At 41.2% G+C, this 20,560-nt stretch overlaps 1 protein-coding gene across 3 annotated transcripts in view; it reads left to right on the top strand.

The window, feature by feature from the left end:
• The window catches only part of GPAM (glycerol-3-phosphate acyltransferase, mitochondrial), a 921,522-nt gene that overhangs the window by 262,493 nt on the left and 638,469 nt on the right, over window positions 1-20,560 (top strand). For all 3 annotated transcript variants that reach the window (XM_044055836.1, XM_044055838.1, XM_044055837.1), the window contains exon 8: window positions 15,311-15,407. In XM_044055836.1, coding sequence (XP_043911771.1) covers window positions 15,311-15,407 — 97 coding nt within the window. The remainder of the gene's footprint in view (window positions 1-15,310; window positions 15,408-20,560) is intronic.

The raw sequence follows: 20,560 nt of genomic DNA, 5'->3' as shown, positions 1-20,560 counted from the left end.
AAGGAAGTTGTCACAACTTCCTTTCACCTCTGTGGGAGAACTAGACAAGCCAAACACCTTTATTCATGTCTCTCTCTCTGCTTTGAGTGATTCAGTGCCAGGGCTGCTAGTTCAATCCCAGTCATCTGGGATGCTGTCAATAATATGTTGCCTCCATCTTGGAACTGGGCATACCTTGCTAGAGATCTTAATGCACAGACAGCCTTGTAATTACTTGGAACTTAATGTCATTCTCTCACATGGCTTCTTTCCTTGCCTTGGTATGTATATTGCGGTCTCCATTAGCATGATCATCAGGGCATGCCTTAATGAGGGTTTCAGCAACATACCACTCCTCTAGGACATGGCTAAAGCTTTTGATACTGTGGATTCGTATGCAGTCCTCAACACTGCAGCTTCAGACATGAATTTATTCCACACCTGTCTTGAGCAAAGGCAGCAGATGGTTAAATTAAATGCTACTTCCAGTCCTGTTAAGAACACCAAGGAGTTTCCTAACCATCAGTAATTGAGACAACTCATTTCTACCAGTGAAGACTTCGTGTGGTTCTAGTGTTGAAGCTGAACTTTGTTTTTTTCAGTTTGCCAGTGATAATACAGTGGTTGCGATAGACTGTTCCTTTTGTCATTTACTCCGTGCAGGTGTTTCTGTGCTCTGCAAAGCTGTGTAGAATATGAATGGACAAAGCATGTGTTCAAAGGAGAGAGTATGTGAGAACCTGTATGTATTGATTTGAACTATGAACTATTAAGTAAACTGTGAATAGTGGAAAAGTACTGAAAAACAAGAGCCTGTCTGATGGCAGGAAATGTGCCTTGTATGGAAGTGTATCCGATTTTCTTTCTCTGCCTAGAGATGTAGTAATGTGAACTGCTTCAAGCCTACGGGTAAACCACTGATTGGTTAATTGTCTTTTGTACTATTTTAATTTGTACTGTCAACAATACCACCAGCATATAAGCTTATGCATTCCTTTGTTCAGGGAGTCTCCCTGGTACTTTCCAGTAGGCTCCCAATTGGTGGCATTTACTCGGATCTGAAATGACAATGACTGCGGTAGTTGGGGATTGAACAAAGTACTATTAGTAAAAGGGCCCATGACAGAATTTTCTGTTCTGGCAGTGTTTCTTTCATTTGCTGTACTTATCTGCTACAAAAATTTGGTATTAATAATTTTATAGCAATGTAATAATTCCTCTCATTCAGTTGTTTGAGGTAAGTTGATTGTGCAGTATGAGAGTGGGATAAAATGAAACACTGGCGACATAAAAGTGAAAGGAGATACGAGAGTGGGGAAAACAACGTTTACAAAACGTCATAGCTACCTCTGTAACATAACAGAATAGCTTATTGTGTGAAAATGGGAGCAAGTGTGGGAACCATAAAAGAGCCAGAAAGAGGTACACCAGCTGGTTATATGTTTTTTCGTGTGTCCCGGGACAGTTGTATGTTTATAAGTCAGTGGGTCGCCCTCACTGAGGACGATGGTAAACTCGCCTTTCCAGAGAATAGTAGTTTTAATAAAAATATTTTGCTAAATCTACAAGGGAAATTAAGGAGAAAAGGGAGAAGAATACCAGGGTTGTGTTGGGCAGCATTTAATGATTGGATGACCGAGGCAAAAGAAAGAGAAAAGTATTCGGTTATTAGTAGTTTAAAGGATAATCATCAGAAATTAAAAGAGCAACTGAAAGAATTACAACAAACTGCTAGTAACCTAGGTACAGTAAACGGTAAATGTTTGAAGGACCCACCATTAAAGGGGCTTTATCCTGTGAAGGAATTAGCTAAATTACAGATAATTGAATCGTCGGAAGACGATAATGCTTGGCTCCCCCCACCACCAACTGCACTCCCGCAATATCACCCCCCCTTCGCTCAACAAGGAGCAGAAGCACAGCAACCAGATTCCACCACTAAAGACCCCACCCCTAGAGAAAGAGAAACAAGCAGTGGCGAGTCAGTCCAGTGACTCAGATCCAGACGCAAGTGATAGAAAAAAGGGACCAAAAACTCGTAGTAAGATTCATAAAGAAGCAAAAGCTGTAATGTATTTTAAGGCTAAACCCTGTTATAAAGGTAAAGGAAAATGACATTTACACCGAAGGCTTTTTGGTCAGTTCCCTGCTATAATGGACAGTGGGGAAGGATATTTTGGACCAGATAAATTTAATCCCGATTCAGGGTCAGAGTCAGACGACGATAGATTGTTACCTTTGAAGGAGGTACCTAACCTGGCTCATGCTAGAAGTGCACAGGAACCACCGACCGTTGTAGTACCTAGGGCGTGGTCGGCGGTTGACTTTCAAGCCATTACTAAATCGTTACCGCCCATTCGTACTAACCCAGCTAAATTCCAGCGTGTGCTGGCAGGACATATTTGTTTACAAAATCCTATGATAGAAGAAGTTAAGGCAGTTCTTCAGTATGCCATACCGGCTGACCTAATGAAACGGATTTAGGACCATGCCAATGTCCCTACTCCCATTCCAAAACATGACTCGCATGGAGATAATGGGTTCGAAGCAGTTAGGCAGCATTTAGTAGAAGCTATCACAATAATAGTTCCACCCACACCCAACTGGTCCAAAATGAAGTCAGTACTTCAAAAAGAAGACAAACCTATTGACGAGTATTTAAATAGTCTTACTGAAGCCTTTGAGGCTTATTCTGGGTAACCCGAACCCACCGAAGGGCCAACACAAAGTGGACTGTTGGCTGCTTTCGTAGATGGGTTACGCCCACAAGTACAAGATAAGTTTAAAGAAGTGTGTTTAAACTGGCCTAGTCTTGGATTGCACGAATTAGTTACAAGTGCAATACCTCTCCGACCGCAGTAGTTGCCCAATTTTTCAGAAATTTCGGCTCCTCTGTTACAGCTATTAAAAAAGGAGGTCACAGACCCTCTGCCTTGGTCCCCTGAACATGAAACTGCCTGTCAGGCTATTAAAATGGCATTGATTAACCCACCTGCCCTGGGGCTCCCAGATTATTCTAAACCTTTTGTTTTCTTCTGTTGCAAAAGAAATAAAACTGCCTTGCTCCTACTGGCGCAAGCGCGCACAGGAGGCTATCGACCTATAGCATATTACAGTACTCAGTTAGCCCCTGTTGCTTCTGGTTACCCATCCTGTTTACATGCAGTAGCAGCTGCTGCTGTTTTGATAGATATGGTAGCACCATTGACATTAGGGCATGACACTATATTAGCGGTACCTCATGCGGTACAAGCATTACTTTTAAAAACAAAGGCTCAATATCTTGCTAATGCATGCCTAACTAAATATGAGTTAAGTTTATTAAGTAATCCCACTATTCAAATTACACACTGTCCACCACTAAACCCTGCTTCATTAATTCCAACTAGTGACGAGGGCAAACCACATGACTGCGTACTTGTAGTTAACACTGTTTTGTCTCCTAGATTAGATTTGCAAGATGCTCCTTTGCTTAATCCTGATTTAGTTCTTTTTGTGGATGGATCCTGCTTACGAAATACTTTTGGTGAACTTCAAGCTGCATGGTCAGTCTGCTTGCCATCTCAGGCTTTACAAAACTGGGCAATTACCGCCTGGTACTTCCACACAAGCCGCGGAATTAGTGGCACTTTCGCATGCATGTAAAATAGCCAAAGACAAATCTGTTACTATTTATACTGACTCAAGTTATGCCCATGGTGTTGCTCATGATTTTGGTACTCTGTGGAAGGAAAGTGGGTTTTTGACATCTTCTGGGGCACCAATAAAAAATTACCTGTATATCGATCACCTCTTGCAGGACTTATTATTACCTTCCAAAATTGCTGTTGTCAAGTGTGCAGCTCACTAGTCTAATGACTCCCTAGTGGCTAAGGGAACTAATTTAGCTGAATGGGCTGCCAAGCAGGCTGCTCTTTCTAATACTGTTCAGGGACAATTTTGCAGCCTATTTTACACTACACTACTTTTGACACTACTGTATTGAAAGCTTTAAACTGAAAGCATCGGAATCAGAAAGAAAAACATGGCTGGCCCATAATTGTTTTCAACGCTCAGATTCAATTTGGCAGCACCCAGATGGCATATTAATTTACCCCATATGTATGTTAAATTCTCTTATAAAAGTGTACCATTTGCCGACTTTCTGCTTCTGTACAACATTTTTTGAGCACATGCTCCATTTGTTTACAGCATAACATTTCAAAGGGCACTCTGGCTCCCACTCAACCTGTGCCAAAACTAGTGGGACCGTTTTGTGCCTTACAATGGGACTTTATTGAACTTCCACCTTGGGCTCGTTTTAAATATGTTTTGACTATTGATATTTTTTTGGGATGGTTAGAAGCCTACCCATGTGCTAAGAATGATGCTATTTCAGTTGCAAAAAAGTTGTGTTATGAATTGATACTTCGTTTTGGTGTTCCTTGTCAAATATATTCTGACCGAGGGACACATTTTACTGTTAAGTTAGTTGATTCATTGTGTACAATGTTAGGCATTACTATGAAATGTCATTGTCCGTACAGACCAGAGGCATCGGGTATAACCAAACGTATGAACCAGACTTTGAAAACCAGACTTGCAAAGTCACTTCAGAAACAGGCCTAACTTGGGTACAGGCCTTACCACTGGCTTTACTTTCTATGCGGTCACAACTGCATCCTACTAAGGGTCTTTCTTCACATGAAATACTCATGGGTCGCCCTTTGCGTATGCCCATGACATCTCCACCACCCTTTTCTGAATATGATGCATTTGATAATGATGTTCTTTTGTATTGCAAATCTCTTGTTTTTTTCTTACAGTTTCACCACCGACAAGTAGCAGTTGCTCAACAACTTCCTGATCCTTTTCTAGCATCCACTTTGCAACCAGGGGATTGGGTCTACATTAAATCTTTTTCTAGAAAAACAGCACTCCAGCCACGCTGGAAGGGGCCCTTACTGGTTCTTCTAACTACGTCATCTGCTGTGCGACTGCAGGGATCTCCAACTTGGATCCACATTTCACACGTCAAAAAAGTTGTGCCATCTGAAGATCAACAGCATTTACCTTTCTCAACTCCAGATTCTCCTCCTATTGCTACATGTACTTGAAGTAGAACTGTTCCAGTACCTGACAATGCCTAATATTTACCCTTTTGGAAAACTCCAGACTTCTGACATTACACAGACTCAACCACCATTTCCACACAAATACTGGACAATCGTTTTGCTAGTCATTCTTGTTGTATTGTTGTTTTTGCTGTGGCCATTTTTATTTCCTGCTCCATCTATGCATCACACCAAAACAGCCATTTGGCACCCACCTTTTAACACCTTTCAAGCCATCAAATATGTTTATGCTTCTACATTCAACGTCTCTAACTGCTGGATCTGCACTTCTATTCCCTCTGTGCATGGGGGATTGTCATTGGCTGCGGCTCCACTAAGTATCATTGATACATGGACTAGTCTACTTGACAACACTGCAAACATTACGTCCATTAAATCTATTGCATTAAAACTTTCTCTCCGTTGCAGTGGCACTCTGTGTTTTCGACGGAATTACTCAAGTCAACATCACTGGACTCGAAAAATGGGACAAAGTATCTGCAGTATGACAGTCTAATACCAGTGCAATTATACAGAAAGAAAACACTTAGCTTTGGGCTGTCGAGTTTCATTTGATACCATTCAACCAATATTGACAAATGCCTCATTATTTGGTTCTCGTAAAATCGTATTTCCTGCCATGTTCCATGGCATAAGCACGGGCAGTGACCACTCTTCAAATGTTACCACCTTGGTACAAGACTGTTATTTTATATGCGGAAGAAGAGCCTATAAATGGCTACCAGAGGACTGGTCTGGTAGCTGCTTCTTAGGTTATCTAGTTCCAGCCATCTGACATACATTTGTCCTACCCCAAGGGAAAATCCGGAATGTAAGAGAGGTTAAAAAGCCTACCAATCCGTTAGGCCAAATCGATGCATCATGGATTTATCATCATGACTTGGCTCATGCTGGCACTAAAGAACTGTCTCACATGGACTTGGGTGATGACGTCATATCATGGGCTGGTATAATCCCAGCATATGGAGCAGCAAAATCAATCTGGGAACTGAGAAAACTGTCTAAATTGCTTGAGGTGTTAAGCAATGCCACATTTTCTACTTTAGAACTAATGACTGATGAACTGACAGCCATGAGAGCTGTAGTCCTCCAAAATCGTATGGCTCTAAATTTCACCCTATCGGCGAAAGGCGGAACTTGTGCTTTAATCCAGGAGGAGTGCTGTACGTTTATTCCTGACAATCATCATGAAATTGAAAGTCATCTCGAACTTATTCAGAGAGTATCCGAACTCTCTAAGGCCAAGGAGGCCGATAACTCAATGTGGGCATGGTTAACTAACCTGTTTTCAGGTTGGGGAGGTGGACTTTTAAAGTTAATCCTATTAGTTGCAGTATTAGCTCTTGTTGCTTTTCTTGTTCTATTTTTAATCAAAGCATTCATTTTGAAATTAATGTCTTTCAAGACTACTAAGAAGATGTCAAAGTTTTATATGCCTACAGTTATGGATGATGAAATTAAAATATGTGACAATGTTGAAGGAACTAGCCACATGGTTATGTTAGACTTAGGGCAAATGTATGATAGACTAAATGGTGATGCTTACACAGCATCAATTGGGGGATTGTAGAATATGAATGGTCAAAGCATGTATTCAAAGGAGATTGAGTATGTGATAACCTGTATGTATTGATTTGAACTATGAACTATTAAGTAAACTGTGAATAGTGGAAAAGTACTGAAAAACAAGAGCCTGTCTGATGGCAGGAAATGTGCCTTATATGGAAGTGTATCTGATTTTCTTTCTCTGCCTAGAGATGTGGTAATCTGAACTGCTTCAAGCGTACAGGTAAACCAATGATTGGTTAATTGTCTTTTGTACTATTTCAGTTGGTCTAGTTTATATTTTTGTACTGTCAACAATACCACCAGCATATAAGCTTATGCATTCCTTTGTTCGGAGAGTCTCCCTGGTACTTTCCAGTAGGCTACCACACGTGTGTAATAAATACCACTGAAAGAGAGGAAGAAGTGTCTTGTCTTCATTTTAAGGTAAAAATGCAACAGCTGGCTAAGCTGTCAGGGTACATTTTGAATAACAGTAAAACCAGCATAATAGTCATTGAAAACTAACTGGTCCTACTAGACAGGATTGGACTGATCTCTTTATGTTGTGTGAATGATGCAGCTTTAGAAACTATGACTAGTAACAGGTGTCCTGGCATTATCCTAATCAGACCTGACCTCAGAGTCTCATACTAAAATGGGGACAGGCAGAACTTATCTACTGTTGTATTGTCCAAAAACTTGCCTCTTTCATTAATCTAGAAGAACAACTGCGGATGCTCTGTTACTCCAAGAACAACTTTTTTGATCTGTAATTGTAACTTAGCATAGATAAACTGGAAATGGACACTTATTGACATGTCCATCCTTGTTTAAGGCCTTCACCAACACCCAGTGCTTAGCAGCAATGAGGACTGAACAACGGGCTCAGGCAAACCTCTCAGAGGGTCACACAAGTTTTTTGGTAAAGACCCCAGTGCTAAATCCTGGCCTGGCCCCTTTCCTAAGTTTGCTGTCTGCAGTAATATTCACTTCATCAGTGGAGTGGGTGGTCAGCTTCTGAGAAGGAAGTGTATAATTTTAGTCCTTCTCCTTCGAGGGGCATGAAGATGAACAGGGAGGCATCCCAAGTGTGCACTTTTAGAAGGAAGACCTGGGCAGTGATTGTCTCCTCCCAGTTGTCAGAAAAAGAGAACACCCCCGAAGCATGAAAAAGTAGACTTGGGTTCAGCTCTGTGGCACAGAGAGGGGAAAAAAAGCCCAAGTAGACTTGGGATCAGCTCTGTGGCACAGAGAGGGGAAAAAAAAGCCCAGACTGTGACCCAGATTATCTGAGATTAATGTGTAACCCAAGTACTGGCTCAGTCAGTGAGAGAGGTGAGACAGAGAGAGAGAGTGATGCAGGAACAGAGGTGTACAGTTGGCTTTGCCAAGCAGTATCCGTGCATTGGCCTGCATGAGGCATGTGTAAGAATATGTATGTGCTCATGGGAGAAGGCATTGCAGGCCATCACATCTGCAAATATCCATCATGTCAACAACTGGGCCTGGCTTATAGCTAGAAATAAAAATTCCTCATTGCTGCCTTGATGATAGCCACACAGTTACCAGTTCTAGTCCCAGTGATGGGGAATAAGCTGTTAGTTGTGGCAGGGGCTGAAATGTTGGTATGTACACGTGGACAGAAAAAAATGACTTTGAGTCTGGAAGACATGTTTCCAAGGTTGCACATGGATGTGGAGGATTGATTATCTTTGCATAGTATGAGTGATTGGCTGTTTACCATCAAGGGCTGAGACTGGCCCTTCTGGCTCACCCATGTCTGTGTTTAGTCCCTCAGCCTGCCTCATCTCTGCACTGAATTTGTTCATTTTGGCCAATGTCTCCTCTTTCTTTTCTTGGCAGTTGGTCTGGTCACTGGTACCTCAGTGTGATATACAGGGCTGTCCCCAGCCTTTCTAAAAAGCCCCCCCTCAAGGATGTAGTTGCATCTAAGCAAGGAGTGTGCAGTTTTTTCTTTCCAGTGGATAGAGATCTTGTACCCTGCCTTTAAAAACCACCCCTTCAGTTGCTTAGAGTTGGACTGCTGGGTAACCAGTTAGGAGGACTGATTAGTGTTAGGCTTTCAGAAGTGAGACTGTCCAGAGACAGGTCTTGACCACTTCTTGGGGGATCACCTCCCTTCTGTCTTACCACTGGGATGCAAGGCAAGAACTGATTTTGTGTTGAAGGACATCGTTCATCGTTCTTGCCCTCTGACCTCCTTGGTGGCTTAGGGTACTTGTGGGTGGCTCTGAAACCTTTCCTGGATAAGAAATTCCTTTCCTTTTGCTGGGAGACCTGTGGCTCTTTGTAGGTATTTGCCTTACATGAAACATTGGCAGATGTTGGGGATACTCCTACTTATATTCAGATGGGAACAGTTTTTCGTATTAAACATACCTTGTAATATTATAGTTTGGGTTTACAGGCATCCAAGATATTCTGTAACCTGCTGCTGTTAGGCGTAGGTTCCACTGCTGGGACCAAAACATATTCTGCCCCGATCTCTACCAAAGAGTACGATTGAAGCCCTTGTTTGAGTCTTTATTCGTGTCCCTTCTTTGAGAGGGCTGCTTTCCATTCCACCAGTGGAAAGATTTCCCCTTTAAGGAGCTTGAATGCATTTTTTCACAGACTTTGAACCAGTGGTCCAGGAGTTTATTTTTGATAATTTTCCTTTCTGGTTGCTCCTTCGCCATGTGATGGACCAGGTGCATGATCCTGAAGGAGATGCTCCTGGCCCAACCCATTTTGGGAACCCTAGTCTACCTGTTCCTGAGATACCTTCATGGATAGTTTATTTATATTCCTTGTTAGGCGGGCGGGGCAGGAGGAATTATTGGGCTCCTGTCACCTGTGAGAGAGTGAGATCTTTTGTGGTTGATATCCATGTAAGGGTCTGGTTCCTGGTTCACTGAATTCCTGATAGTGGAGCAGGTTTACAGCCCCCCCCTTCCCATTTGTGGAAAGGGTATTCTGGTTCTCTGTACCACAGTGCATGCTGTATACTAGTCCTGGTTGTGGTTTAGAGTCCTATATAGACATTTTTTTTTCTTTGCATCTGACAGTTATTGATCTTCAGCTGTGTTGTAGAATTGTTTGTTGTTTAATATGCACACATGATGGATAATTTCTTTTTTTAGTTTTTTTAAACATTGGAAAATTGATTCATGATTATTTTTCAAGTAAAGTTATGTCTTTAATGTTAAAGCCATCCAATATGCGTGTTTGTTGTAGACAAACTGCAGTAAAAGGTTGCTATGATTAAGGCTTGAACATTGTGTGATATGTATAAAAGCTTTAATGATGTCACTAAACTCCAGTGTTTAAAAGGTTTGTCAGCTTACCTAGCAGGAAATAAACATTTTGAAAAGCAGGTACTTCAGGGGGACATTTCAGAACATTCGCTGAAAGACATGGAGAAGTGTAAACGTTTTGGCAAAAAGGAGGAAAGGCTGGACTCTGAAAGATTGTGAAACTTCATCTAGAAGAGGCAGTAGTTCCAGAAGATATGAGCTGTCTTTTGTGTTCCACATCATTGGCTGCCATGTCAGGTTTTTTTTTTTGTTTTTTTAATATCCTGGTCTTCCAAGGTACCAGCAGAGGAACTAGCATGCATTCCAGGCATGTAAAGTCAGGACACCACTGAGTGAGTACCTTTGTCTTAACCTTTACCTGTAGTGTTGTAGGTTCAGGAATTGTTTTGGCCAAAGCAAGTGTGTATTATAATTGAAAACTACATGCATTATGTTTCCAAAGAGCCTTTCACCACTCCTGAGACCCCACCTCATTCCTGTGTCACCTTCATTTACTGCAGACTGTAAGTCACTCAAGAAGGCTTATTTCAAAATGTTGCAGGACACTGTACTATCATAGCAACAAACTGCATAACTTTGAGGTTGCTCAAGTCCAGTGAAGGTTTGGTATGATTCCGAAATCTTGAGAATCTTTGCTGTTATCACTGAAGGAGGTCCATGGCAAACATTCAAAGATGAGGACATTTATATGCAGCAGATTGAGTGTCCACCATTTCTAGGGTCAGAAAAGGTGGGCACTTCCTCAGATTACTGTATCTCCCAACCTTAATGTGGTACTCTGGAGACCACGTGGGTGAATTATTTTTGATTGGTCCACTGAAGAACACTTCTCCCCAAGGAAAGAGATGAGGAAACCTGTTGGAACTGAGGTGAGCAGACCTTCCTCTATACTCGCAGTTTAGAGATTGGTAAATACAGTTTTGTGTGCTTATACTTATATGTGTATATGATCCTGTAGGTACATCATCCAAGGTTGCCATTCTTTTGGAGATATTTTAAGGCGGCATGTCTGGTTACATCCAGACGTTTTTCCAGGGGATGTTGTCTTCAAATGTATAAGGCAGTTGGGCCATAGGGCCATTTACACCTTGCCAATATCTACCCGTAGAATTGTTCTCCTTTTTCAATGAGTAATAGACCAGTCATACCCGGGATAAATTTATGAATACCTGTCCAATTGTCTGATTCCTTCTTAAAGAAAGTGTCACACTGCTTGATCTAGAGAGGAAGTTTATTCCAGGCAAAGGGTGTCTTTGCATGACAAAGCTCTCTGTCTTCACCATGATTTGTTCATTTGCTGAAGCAGGTTCAGATCTCTTGTTCTGATGTTCACAGGATTGTTTGATTTGTGCAGAAATAAGTTTCAGATTACAGATCTCTAATAACCCAGAATGCAAAGCACACATACTCCTAAGGAACCTGTAGGACAATGAATACAGGAACAAGGCCTTATATCTCTTGATAGATCGTGTCCAAGAGATTTATTTTTCAACTAACCCTTGGGGCCTCTAACTACTTGATATTTAGTAAGATACATCCCAAAGGGGTATTGTATTCTGTGATGGGCCTGATAAGTGCAGATCAGTGTTAAGGCTTATCTCTTTCATGCACTAGTTACTCAGCACCTTTTGTTTGACTACCATCTGATGACATTATCACCAGTTTGGAGAAAAATTAAGCCAGATCTTTGGTTGAAGATACGTTTCATGCCTGCACCATAAATTATATAAGAAGTAAGACCTCTCCACCAACTCGGCATTTCTACTGCCAGAGACAGTACAATGGTAAATAATTTTCCAAGTCAGATCTGGAAACAAGAAGAGACCAGTAAAGGCTCCCCTGCTTATAACTATATTTTCAGCTTGCCAGTGTATCCTGTCCACTACCCCAGGGAGATGGTCTGCAGTTTTATCCCCCTTTGAGAGATCATTGCAAGTCAAATGGATTTTACAAACTACTGGTCAGAGTTACACAATATAATATCATCATCCACAACAGTTCTATACCACTTTATCCATTTCATCAGGCTCTCTTTCTAATGAGACAGCTGGCCAATACAGTGAGAGCTTCCCACTACAAAGTGCCTAGAGTTTTATTTCAGTTTTTAACTGGTACCAAGAATGAATCAGTAAGACCAAATTTTTCGGAGCTAATTGAGTACATCTTCACCAAATAATTCAGGTGGTAATCTTAAAACTAGTACTGTTATCTAAGGCATCACTCTCAAGTGTCTAGTATTTGCCAGAAAGTACAGATTTGTAACCTAAAATAACAGGGTGCCAGAAATTTCTGAGCATCCCCTTTAAATTGCACCTGTCAGTTCAAATTGTTCTCTCACTTCCCATCTGCTTTGTCATCAGCCTATGACATCATTGATGATGATGATGTGATAGCATATTTAGAGCCATGACTGCATGGAAGCTGGTTGAAAGAAGTTTGCATGCTGCTGCTGCCTTGTTTCATTATCATTGTTTGAGATGTTGCTGATTGAAAACTGAGAACTGTTACCAGACATCAGACTTCCCTGAATTGAGTTGAAAAGTAGGTATCTTTTGGTGCAGGAAAAGGTCTGAATTTTATTCATCCCAGTACAATGTGGGGCTTCCTGTGATGCATTTGTTCTGACTGGATGGTCTGTAATAGTTGTGTTGAACTTTGTCACCCCTCCGTCTTCACTGGATGTGATCATAAGCGAGTCCTTTGATCTTGTTTGGCCATTCTGAAGAAAGATTAAGCTGCTAGCAAAGAGGAAATCTTATCTACACAAGTGGAAAAGATCTATACGTCATATGTCTGTTAAGGGGCTAGATCAGTTAAACTATCACTTTACCAAGCTTGCTTAAATAGCTCAGTCAGATGTTTTGGTCTAACCTAGCATATTCAGCTATTAAGTATTTTCGCATGTGATATAGGTTTATAGGTAGTTACTAAATTTTACAGGCAGCATGACCATCGAGAATCTTAACCAGGCAACCTCACTGCAAGGTAATTAGTTGCCTACACTACAAGAGTATTTCTACATACCCCTGGTGCAGATAGTTCGTTGCCTACATTAGAAGACTATTTCTACATGCCCCGGTGCAGATAGTTAGGTGCCTACACTAGAAGACTATTTCTACATGCCCCGGTGCCTACACTAGAAGACTATTTCTACATGCCCCGATGCAGATAGTTAGTTGCCTACACTAGAAGACTATTTCTGTGTGCCCCCAGTGCAGATAGTTACCTACACTAGAAGACTATTTCTACGTGTCCCCAGTGCAGATAGTTAGTTGCAGTGCAGATAGTTAGTTGCCTACACCAGAAGACTATGTCTATATGCCCCCAGTGCCTGGATCCCACGTTTTTCCATAGATTATAGCTAACCAGTGAAAACCTCCCTTAAAGGAGTCCTGCATTTAAGGTCTCTAAGAACAGACATTTCTCCCATTGAATCTACTGTCCTTTTTGGAAACAAGAGTGACCTGTAGTAGGTGGATTTCCAAAGTCCAAGCCCAAGCCCCTCATGTACAAGTCACCTTGCACAGTGTTTACAGTGAAATGGTGTCTGGAAACTAATCCATCCCTCTTGTGAAATGTCATTGTATCTGTTGTTTGTAATCAGTCTGTTCATCTGCCAGTCTTTTATGCAGACTGCCATGGTGCAGAAGAGCATTTACTTCAGATGCTGCATATTCAACTACGTATTCAGTTTAGCTGCTGCCTCCTGCATCATCCAACCATACACTTACTGTCAGTGCCACGTCCTGAGTATAAACTATTTTTGTCTTGCTGCTGTACATATATTGTAAATAAACTCTTACTCATGCTGTGGGATTGGCTCCTTGTTTTTCCATCTTCTAGATTTTTCTCCGTTCAGCTCCCTGGACCCTCCCACCATTGTTTGTAGTTACCTTTAAATAACTGACCTGTTGAATGTAATATATTAGAACAAGAACACTTTTGCCCATCTACCTGCTTAACTGAGTAAATTACTTGAAACTTCAACGAGGCATCTTTATTCCTCCCACAGGGAGCACATTAGAGAGAGAATCTCTTAGTTCTACTAGCTAAAGTGATTTTATCTGGACTAATCTTTGTGTTCTCTGTTCCATGTAGAATATAGGGGGGGTGATGATGATGATTCAACCTCTGCCAAGTACTGACCGAATGCAGTCATGATGGCAGTGACTGTTCGAACCAGCTACTTATGCATTATACTTGAGAAACATATCCATCCAGGGCATTTGAGACGCTGATACATGGACTGCTTCCCACATGTAAAAAAAGCACTGTAAGACAGATCAGTCTAGTTGCAGGACAGTTTCACTATTATTTCTGGAGTAATATTTGGTCACTACTTGAAGTATTGTACATATTGCACTGTTTTTAAAGTGTCAGCATGTCAGTAGATTGGATATTGGGTATATCACAGGTGCTGTATTGCATTCTCTGAGGTTGTGTGGCTCTGAGAAGAGGGCAAAGATGAGGTTTTGATACACTTCTTTTCTCCAAGTTAGTGCAGCAACAAAGATAGTAGGGATTATGGTTGTGGGAGCAGAACCCCCATGTTAGGGGGTGCAAGGGATGCAGCCTCTCTGCCAAAATGATTGCTTTTGGGTGATGTGCAATATTTCTCTTAACCTTCTAAACTGGAATTTATTTAGATATTCCAGTTTCAACATTTCATTACAGACATGGGTTTGCCACGGCTGTGCTGCAGGGGGTACTGTAATTCATTACCTCCTAAGGGTAACCTAGTACTGCTTGGGGCATTGTCCAGCCGAAATGATTTACTGTGATAGTGACTGTCCCCTGAGAAGATAGTGTGAGTGCAGTTGTATAAATAATTGCCACAAGAGTAAAACTTTGAGGAGATGTCACTGTAATGGTAGTGCTTCTATCCCTTCTTACCTATTTGAAGCTATGTACCTAGTTTTATTATACCTGGCGGTTGCTGCTGGTATATATACTTTGCTTGTCATTTATAGTTACTGTTGGTTCTTAGTCATTCAGCTGCCAGAAGTACTGTTCCTTTGGAGGTTCTGTGTCCGGAAGGACTGAAGATTTAGCTGAACAGATGTTGAACTTGTATATTAGCCTCATGTCACATATGGCATTACCTTCACAGGTGTGAGACTATCATATATATTCACAAGAGATTAGCTTTTGAAAACTAGTCAGGAGAGGAAACAGAAAGTGGGTAAACACAAGTGTACTGATTTACTCCTACAGTGATCTGTCTTTGAATGTCTGCTGTAATGTTAAGTATCACACAGGACTGTACTGTCGTCTTCATAGATAATTGCCATAATAACATATGTGCTATTTATTATTGGTCCCTCACCTGTCTGCGTTTTTGTATCCTTTCAGGTTAACCGGTTGGGTTCTCCTGAAACTCTTCAATAGCTTCTTTTGGAGTATTCAGATTCACAGAGGACAGCTTGAAATGGTTAAAGCAGCGACTGAAGTAAGAAATATGATTGACTTTTAATGTAGATTATGTCCTGAATACTATAATGAAAAGTAATGATGGAATGAAAATCTATGCAGGAGTGTCTTTACAAAACTTTGTTACAGTCAGTGGTAACATATTTTTTACATTTTGTTTTGTTGTATTCACAAGACCATTAATTATTACTGAAGTAGCTAGATGGGTCACAAGACCATTAATTATCACTGAAGTAGCTAGATGGGTCACAAGACCATTAATTATCACTGAAGTAGCTAGATGGGTCACAAGACCATTAATTATTACTGAAGTAGCAGGATGGGTCACAAGACCATTAATTATTACTGAAGTAGCTAGATGGGTCACAAGACCATTAATTATTACTGAAGTAGCTAGATGGGTCACAAGACCATTAATTATTACTGAAGTAGCTAGATGGGTCACAAGACCATTAATTTTTACTGAAGTAACTAGATGGGTCACAAGACCATTAAGTATTACTGAAGTAGTTAGATGGGTCACAAGACCATTAATTATTACTGAAGTAGCTAGATGGGTCACAAGACCATTAATTATTACTGAAGTAGCAGGATGGGTCACAAGACCATTAATTATTACTGAAGTAGCTAGATGGGGTCACAAGACCATTAATTATTACTGAAGTAGCCAGATGAACCCCATTTGGTATGTAAATATTTTCAGCACCACTTTCAAAACTGCACAAAACTTCATCAGCTGGAAGCGTGGATTTATTCCCAAGGATCACTTAACACAAATATTAAACTTTGTATAGATAAACTAACCCCGATGTGTTCAACACATTAATGGCCACAAAATGACTAAGTGTTTTTTGCAGGGGCCTTCACCTCATACATCCTAAGTGTACTGTAACATCACTGTTGCATAATTGCAGAGAAAGGACACACACCATGAGGATGAACACACGTAAAGTAAATGCAGGTTTGTATTTGTGGTTACAACATTAATATACTTTTAAACAGTGCATCTGCACAAACTGAGATGTTCTTCATGTTTCACTGTTGCAGTCTTAACATATGGGTTAGCCGGCTCCCAGTAGCCCTCAGTCGACCCGAATACCAAAGTCCTTGGTATATGACGTTAGCTGCTGTCGGTTATAAACTGATGTCAGAATGTCCGGTATAAATGGAGTCGGCCGTCACTATTTCCTCAGTCTTTCTTGCCACAGAGCTCGAAGCAGATGCAGTTTGCACTAGTGTCAGTCAGCCGTTTACCTTCTTTCTACATTCCGACTACCAAGTTGAAGACGCCTTCAGATAAGTACCCCGTTGGGATCCTCTTTTCTTGCTTTAACGAATGCCAGATAAAGTTAATAACTGTCTTGCTTGTGGAAAACAGATTCCGCACCGTGATTTTCATTCCTATTGCATAACTTGTTTGGGCCTTGAGCATGACATGCCTAACTGTGATGTCTGTGCTTCCTTCAACCCGCGTACCATACGTCATAGAGCTAAGATTTTAGAGTGTGGCCTAAGTTCATCGGTATGGCGTCTTCTGGTCTCCCAACTTTGGATATACCTAGGAAACGCAAGGACAAAGACCGCAACAGGCCTAGGGTTAAAGCTGCTGACGACACGCCTGTGAAATTGGTCATCAGCCCAGCGGTAACTAGTGAGGTGTTTTCGCAGCCCCAGGCCTCTGCCAAGACCTTTACAGAGTCCTCCATGCCGCAGGCTGCTATCTTGTCTTCAGACCCTCTGCCTGTCGCCGCCTCAGATGGGTCCGGGGCCGCTATGCAAGCACCAGCTTCTGACACCTCTTCTATTCGACATGAGACCAGAGCCAGACCGACTACCTTAGCTCAGACTTCTGCAGTTGCTAGGCCTCCTGAGTCCCTCCGGATTACTAGCAAACCTCTCAGCCGCAAATCTACCCACAAGCGGGCGTCGGACTCCTCTCCTGTGCCTCAGTCCCAGTTAGTAAAGGTGGCTGGTGATGATCTTACCCTTATTAAGGGCTCTCATCCCCTCCCTTCCAAGAGGGCTAGGGAATTGTCTCCTGATGTTTTGTCTGAATCAGATTCTGAGGTTTCCAGTATTTCTGCTGGTGAGGAAGGACTTTCTCAACTTTTTTCTGGCTTTGAGGATTCTGATGCTGAGGATTCTATCCCCTCTGCCTCTCCTCCAGAAGATTTTTCCTTTGGGGATACTTTGAATACTCTTAGGTAGCATTTTAAATGGGAAAGTCAGGCTTTACTTCAGTCTAAGAAGAGGATTTGGGAATTTTTGGATTTGCCGCAGCATAAGCCTCTGGCTATACCTCCTGTTTTGGAAGTTGTGGATGATGTTGTCTAACTGCTAATTCTGTTCCTCCTGCTCCCAGAAAACCTGATAGGTATTACAGGGATGTCCTTCAAGGATGCATCTGCAGTCATAACATATGGGTTGTCCTGCCTCAGGCAGCCCCTCGGTCGGCCGGATTCCAAAGTCTGGGTCTGGCATCGGCTGATGTCGCACTTTCCCCGACGTCATAGCTTCTGGGGTATAAAGGCATCAGCCGACGCCATTTTCCTCAGTCTTTCTTTCAAGCAGAAGCTGTTCGCAAGTGCCGGTCGGTCAGATCCAGAGATTTCAGCTACTGGAGACTTCTAAAAAAGCTAAGTACCCCGTTGTGGACTCTTTCTTGCCTCAGCCCATGTCAGACAAAGTAAATAATTGTTTAACTTGTGGGAAACAAATACCTCATAAGGATTTCCACTCTTACTGCCTTCCTTGCTTAGGCCCAGACCACGACGTATCAGCTTGTTTAGCCTGTGCCTCCTTCAACCGACGGACTCTTAGACATCGGTCGGAGTTTGCAGAAGAGTTTTTTGGACCCGCTTTTGCATATAAAATGCCGTCGGAGACTCCGACTACACATTTAGCCAAAAAAACGCAAGGAGAAGGACCGACACGGCTGAAACCACAATTAGGCCTACCGCGAGTGTCTCGGTTTCGGCTGAAACCGAGTCCTCGGTTCTTACTTCTGCTGAAAACATTCCTCTGACAACCGAGGCCAGAGAGGCCACGGCTGAGTCGGCTACAGAAATCCCTACCGAAGAAGCAAGCGCACAAGAATTGTCCGACACCATCCCCTTGGACATTTCTACTCCTGCACGTGGGGCAGCTAGGCCCCCTGCTTCTATGTCTATTAAGGCCTTCTCCAGGGCTAAAGCAGCTAAAATTGCAAAGGCTTTACCTGCAAAATCTACCTCTCAGAGACCTTCATCAAGTTCTCAGATTCTCAGCCTTGCTGAGGACCTTATATCTCTGATTAGGGGTTCCCAACCTCACCCAGACAGGGCCTCTCATCCTCCTCCTGACAAAAGGCCTAGGACTGAACCCCCTGAACCTCTCTCCTCTGATTACTCCTCGGATGGATCTGATTTATCAGACCATCAGGAAGGGCCATACTCACCTTATGAGGATTCAGATGCAGAAGACTCTATTCCTTCTGCCTCTCCTCCAGAAGAATTTTCCTTTGGGGAGACTTTATACTCACAAAATCACCTCACCTCCATAAAACCACTCAAAATAAAGTGTAACAAGCCCGCTAGCTACACACAATAAAGGGTATCCTCCGTGGTACACCACATTAACTCCACTATCAACTTCTCGATTATATGAATGCCTGGAATGGAATAGTCGGACCACGAATCCACAAAAAAGAAAGAAATTTAATAAAACTGCACAGCAAACAAACAGGATTGAGCGCGCTTTCGTCAAATAGACTTCATCAGAATCACATGATTACCAGAATGTCTTACTGTTATATAGTATCACATCACATTCAATTAGTGTTAAATTAGAAGTTAATTAGAAGTTAATTAACTACACCATGACCGATCCCTTTAAATAACTTTTCCTGAAATGTTCACATCTTAAAAAACGTAAAACTTTTTCGTTGTGTTGAACCAATTTTAAAACATTTGTAAAAACCTTTTACAAAACTGTATAAGGAACTCGGAACTGAATATTCACCAGCTCCCTTAACTAAAATATTTACACTTGTACATACATTTATTTACATCCCATATATAGTGATATTACTTAAAATATGTCACTTTCCAATACATATAACCAACAAAATTCATCAATATTGGTAGTATTATAAAAATATATACATAATTCCTAAATATCTGTACAATTTATTATAGGAAATTCTATATGTATACATATGTATATATAATATTTAAAATATTGTTATTATTAATAATGGTCAATACATAAATAGTATAGACCATTAAGAAACCCAAGTTAGATGAGGTCCTATTGGATATTAAAATATTTACAAGAAAATTGAACCTCAGACACATGTTCGAGAACTCAGAGGTGACCAAGACAGACCCACTAAGAAGGAGAAGTATTTTTAACCCCCCACTCCAGCAAGATATCTCCAATTTTGAGTCCTTTGCTTTGAATATGGTTAGGGAAGGTTTTGTAAGGAGGACTAATGACAATGTGAATTTTGAGAATTTAACAAAGGAAGAAATTAACATCTTAGGAATGTTACAAAAGAATGACAGAATTAGAATAATGAAGCCTGATAAGGGGGGTGGTGTGGTTATTATGAGTCAATGGGACTACACACAAAAAATGTTGGAAATTTTGAACAACTATAGTAGATATCAAATCGCATCAAGAAATGAAATGAACATTTATTATAGGAGAATTGATCTCTGGCTGGAAGATAACTTGTTACAGGGACTTCTTGATGCTGAACTTTTCAACTTTTTAAGGGTACAAAAACCAGTTATTCCCGAGATATTTGGTATTCCCAAGATACATAAACACGTAAATAACCCCCCGCTTAGGCCTATTGTAACTTCACAATGCTCTAAGACTCAAACCCTGGCTATATATGTTGACACAAAGCTGAAACAATTCTACAAAAGTTACGATCATATTTTGATCGATTCTTGGGATTTCCTGGGGAAATTCAATACTATTCCATATGATGATAATTTTGTGTTCATAACGGTTGATGTGAAGGATTTGTTCTCGGTCATACCCCATGAGACAGGGTTGGCATGGTTTGAACAAATGTTGGTGAGTTTCAAATTCCTGAATAACACAGAATTTAGATTAGTATTGGAAAATATGGAACTTGTCCTAAAAAATAACTTTATATATTTTCAGGGGGACATATATCAT

Source organism: Protopterus annectens, chromosome 14.part0 (genome assembly GCF_019279795.1).
Source record: "Protopterus annectens isolate FY-2018-M chromosome 14.part0, PAN1.0, whole genome shotgun sequence".
NCBI lineage: Eukaryota > Metazoa > Chordata > Ceratodontiformes > Protopteridae > Protopterus > Protopterus annectens.
The sequence above is the reverse complement of the archived record's forward strand: the minus strand, read 5'-3'. Positions and strand labels throughout refer to the sequence as shown.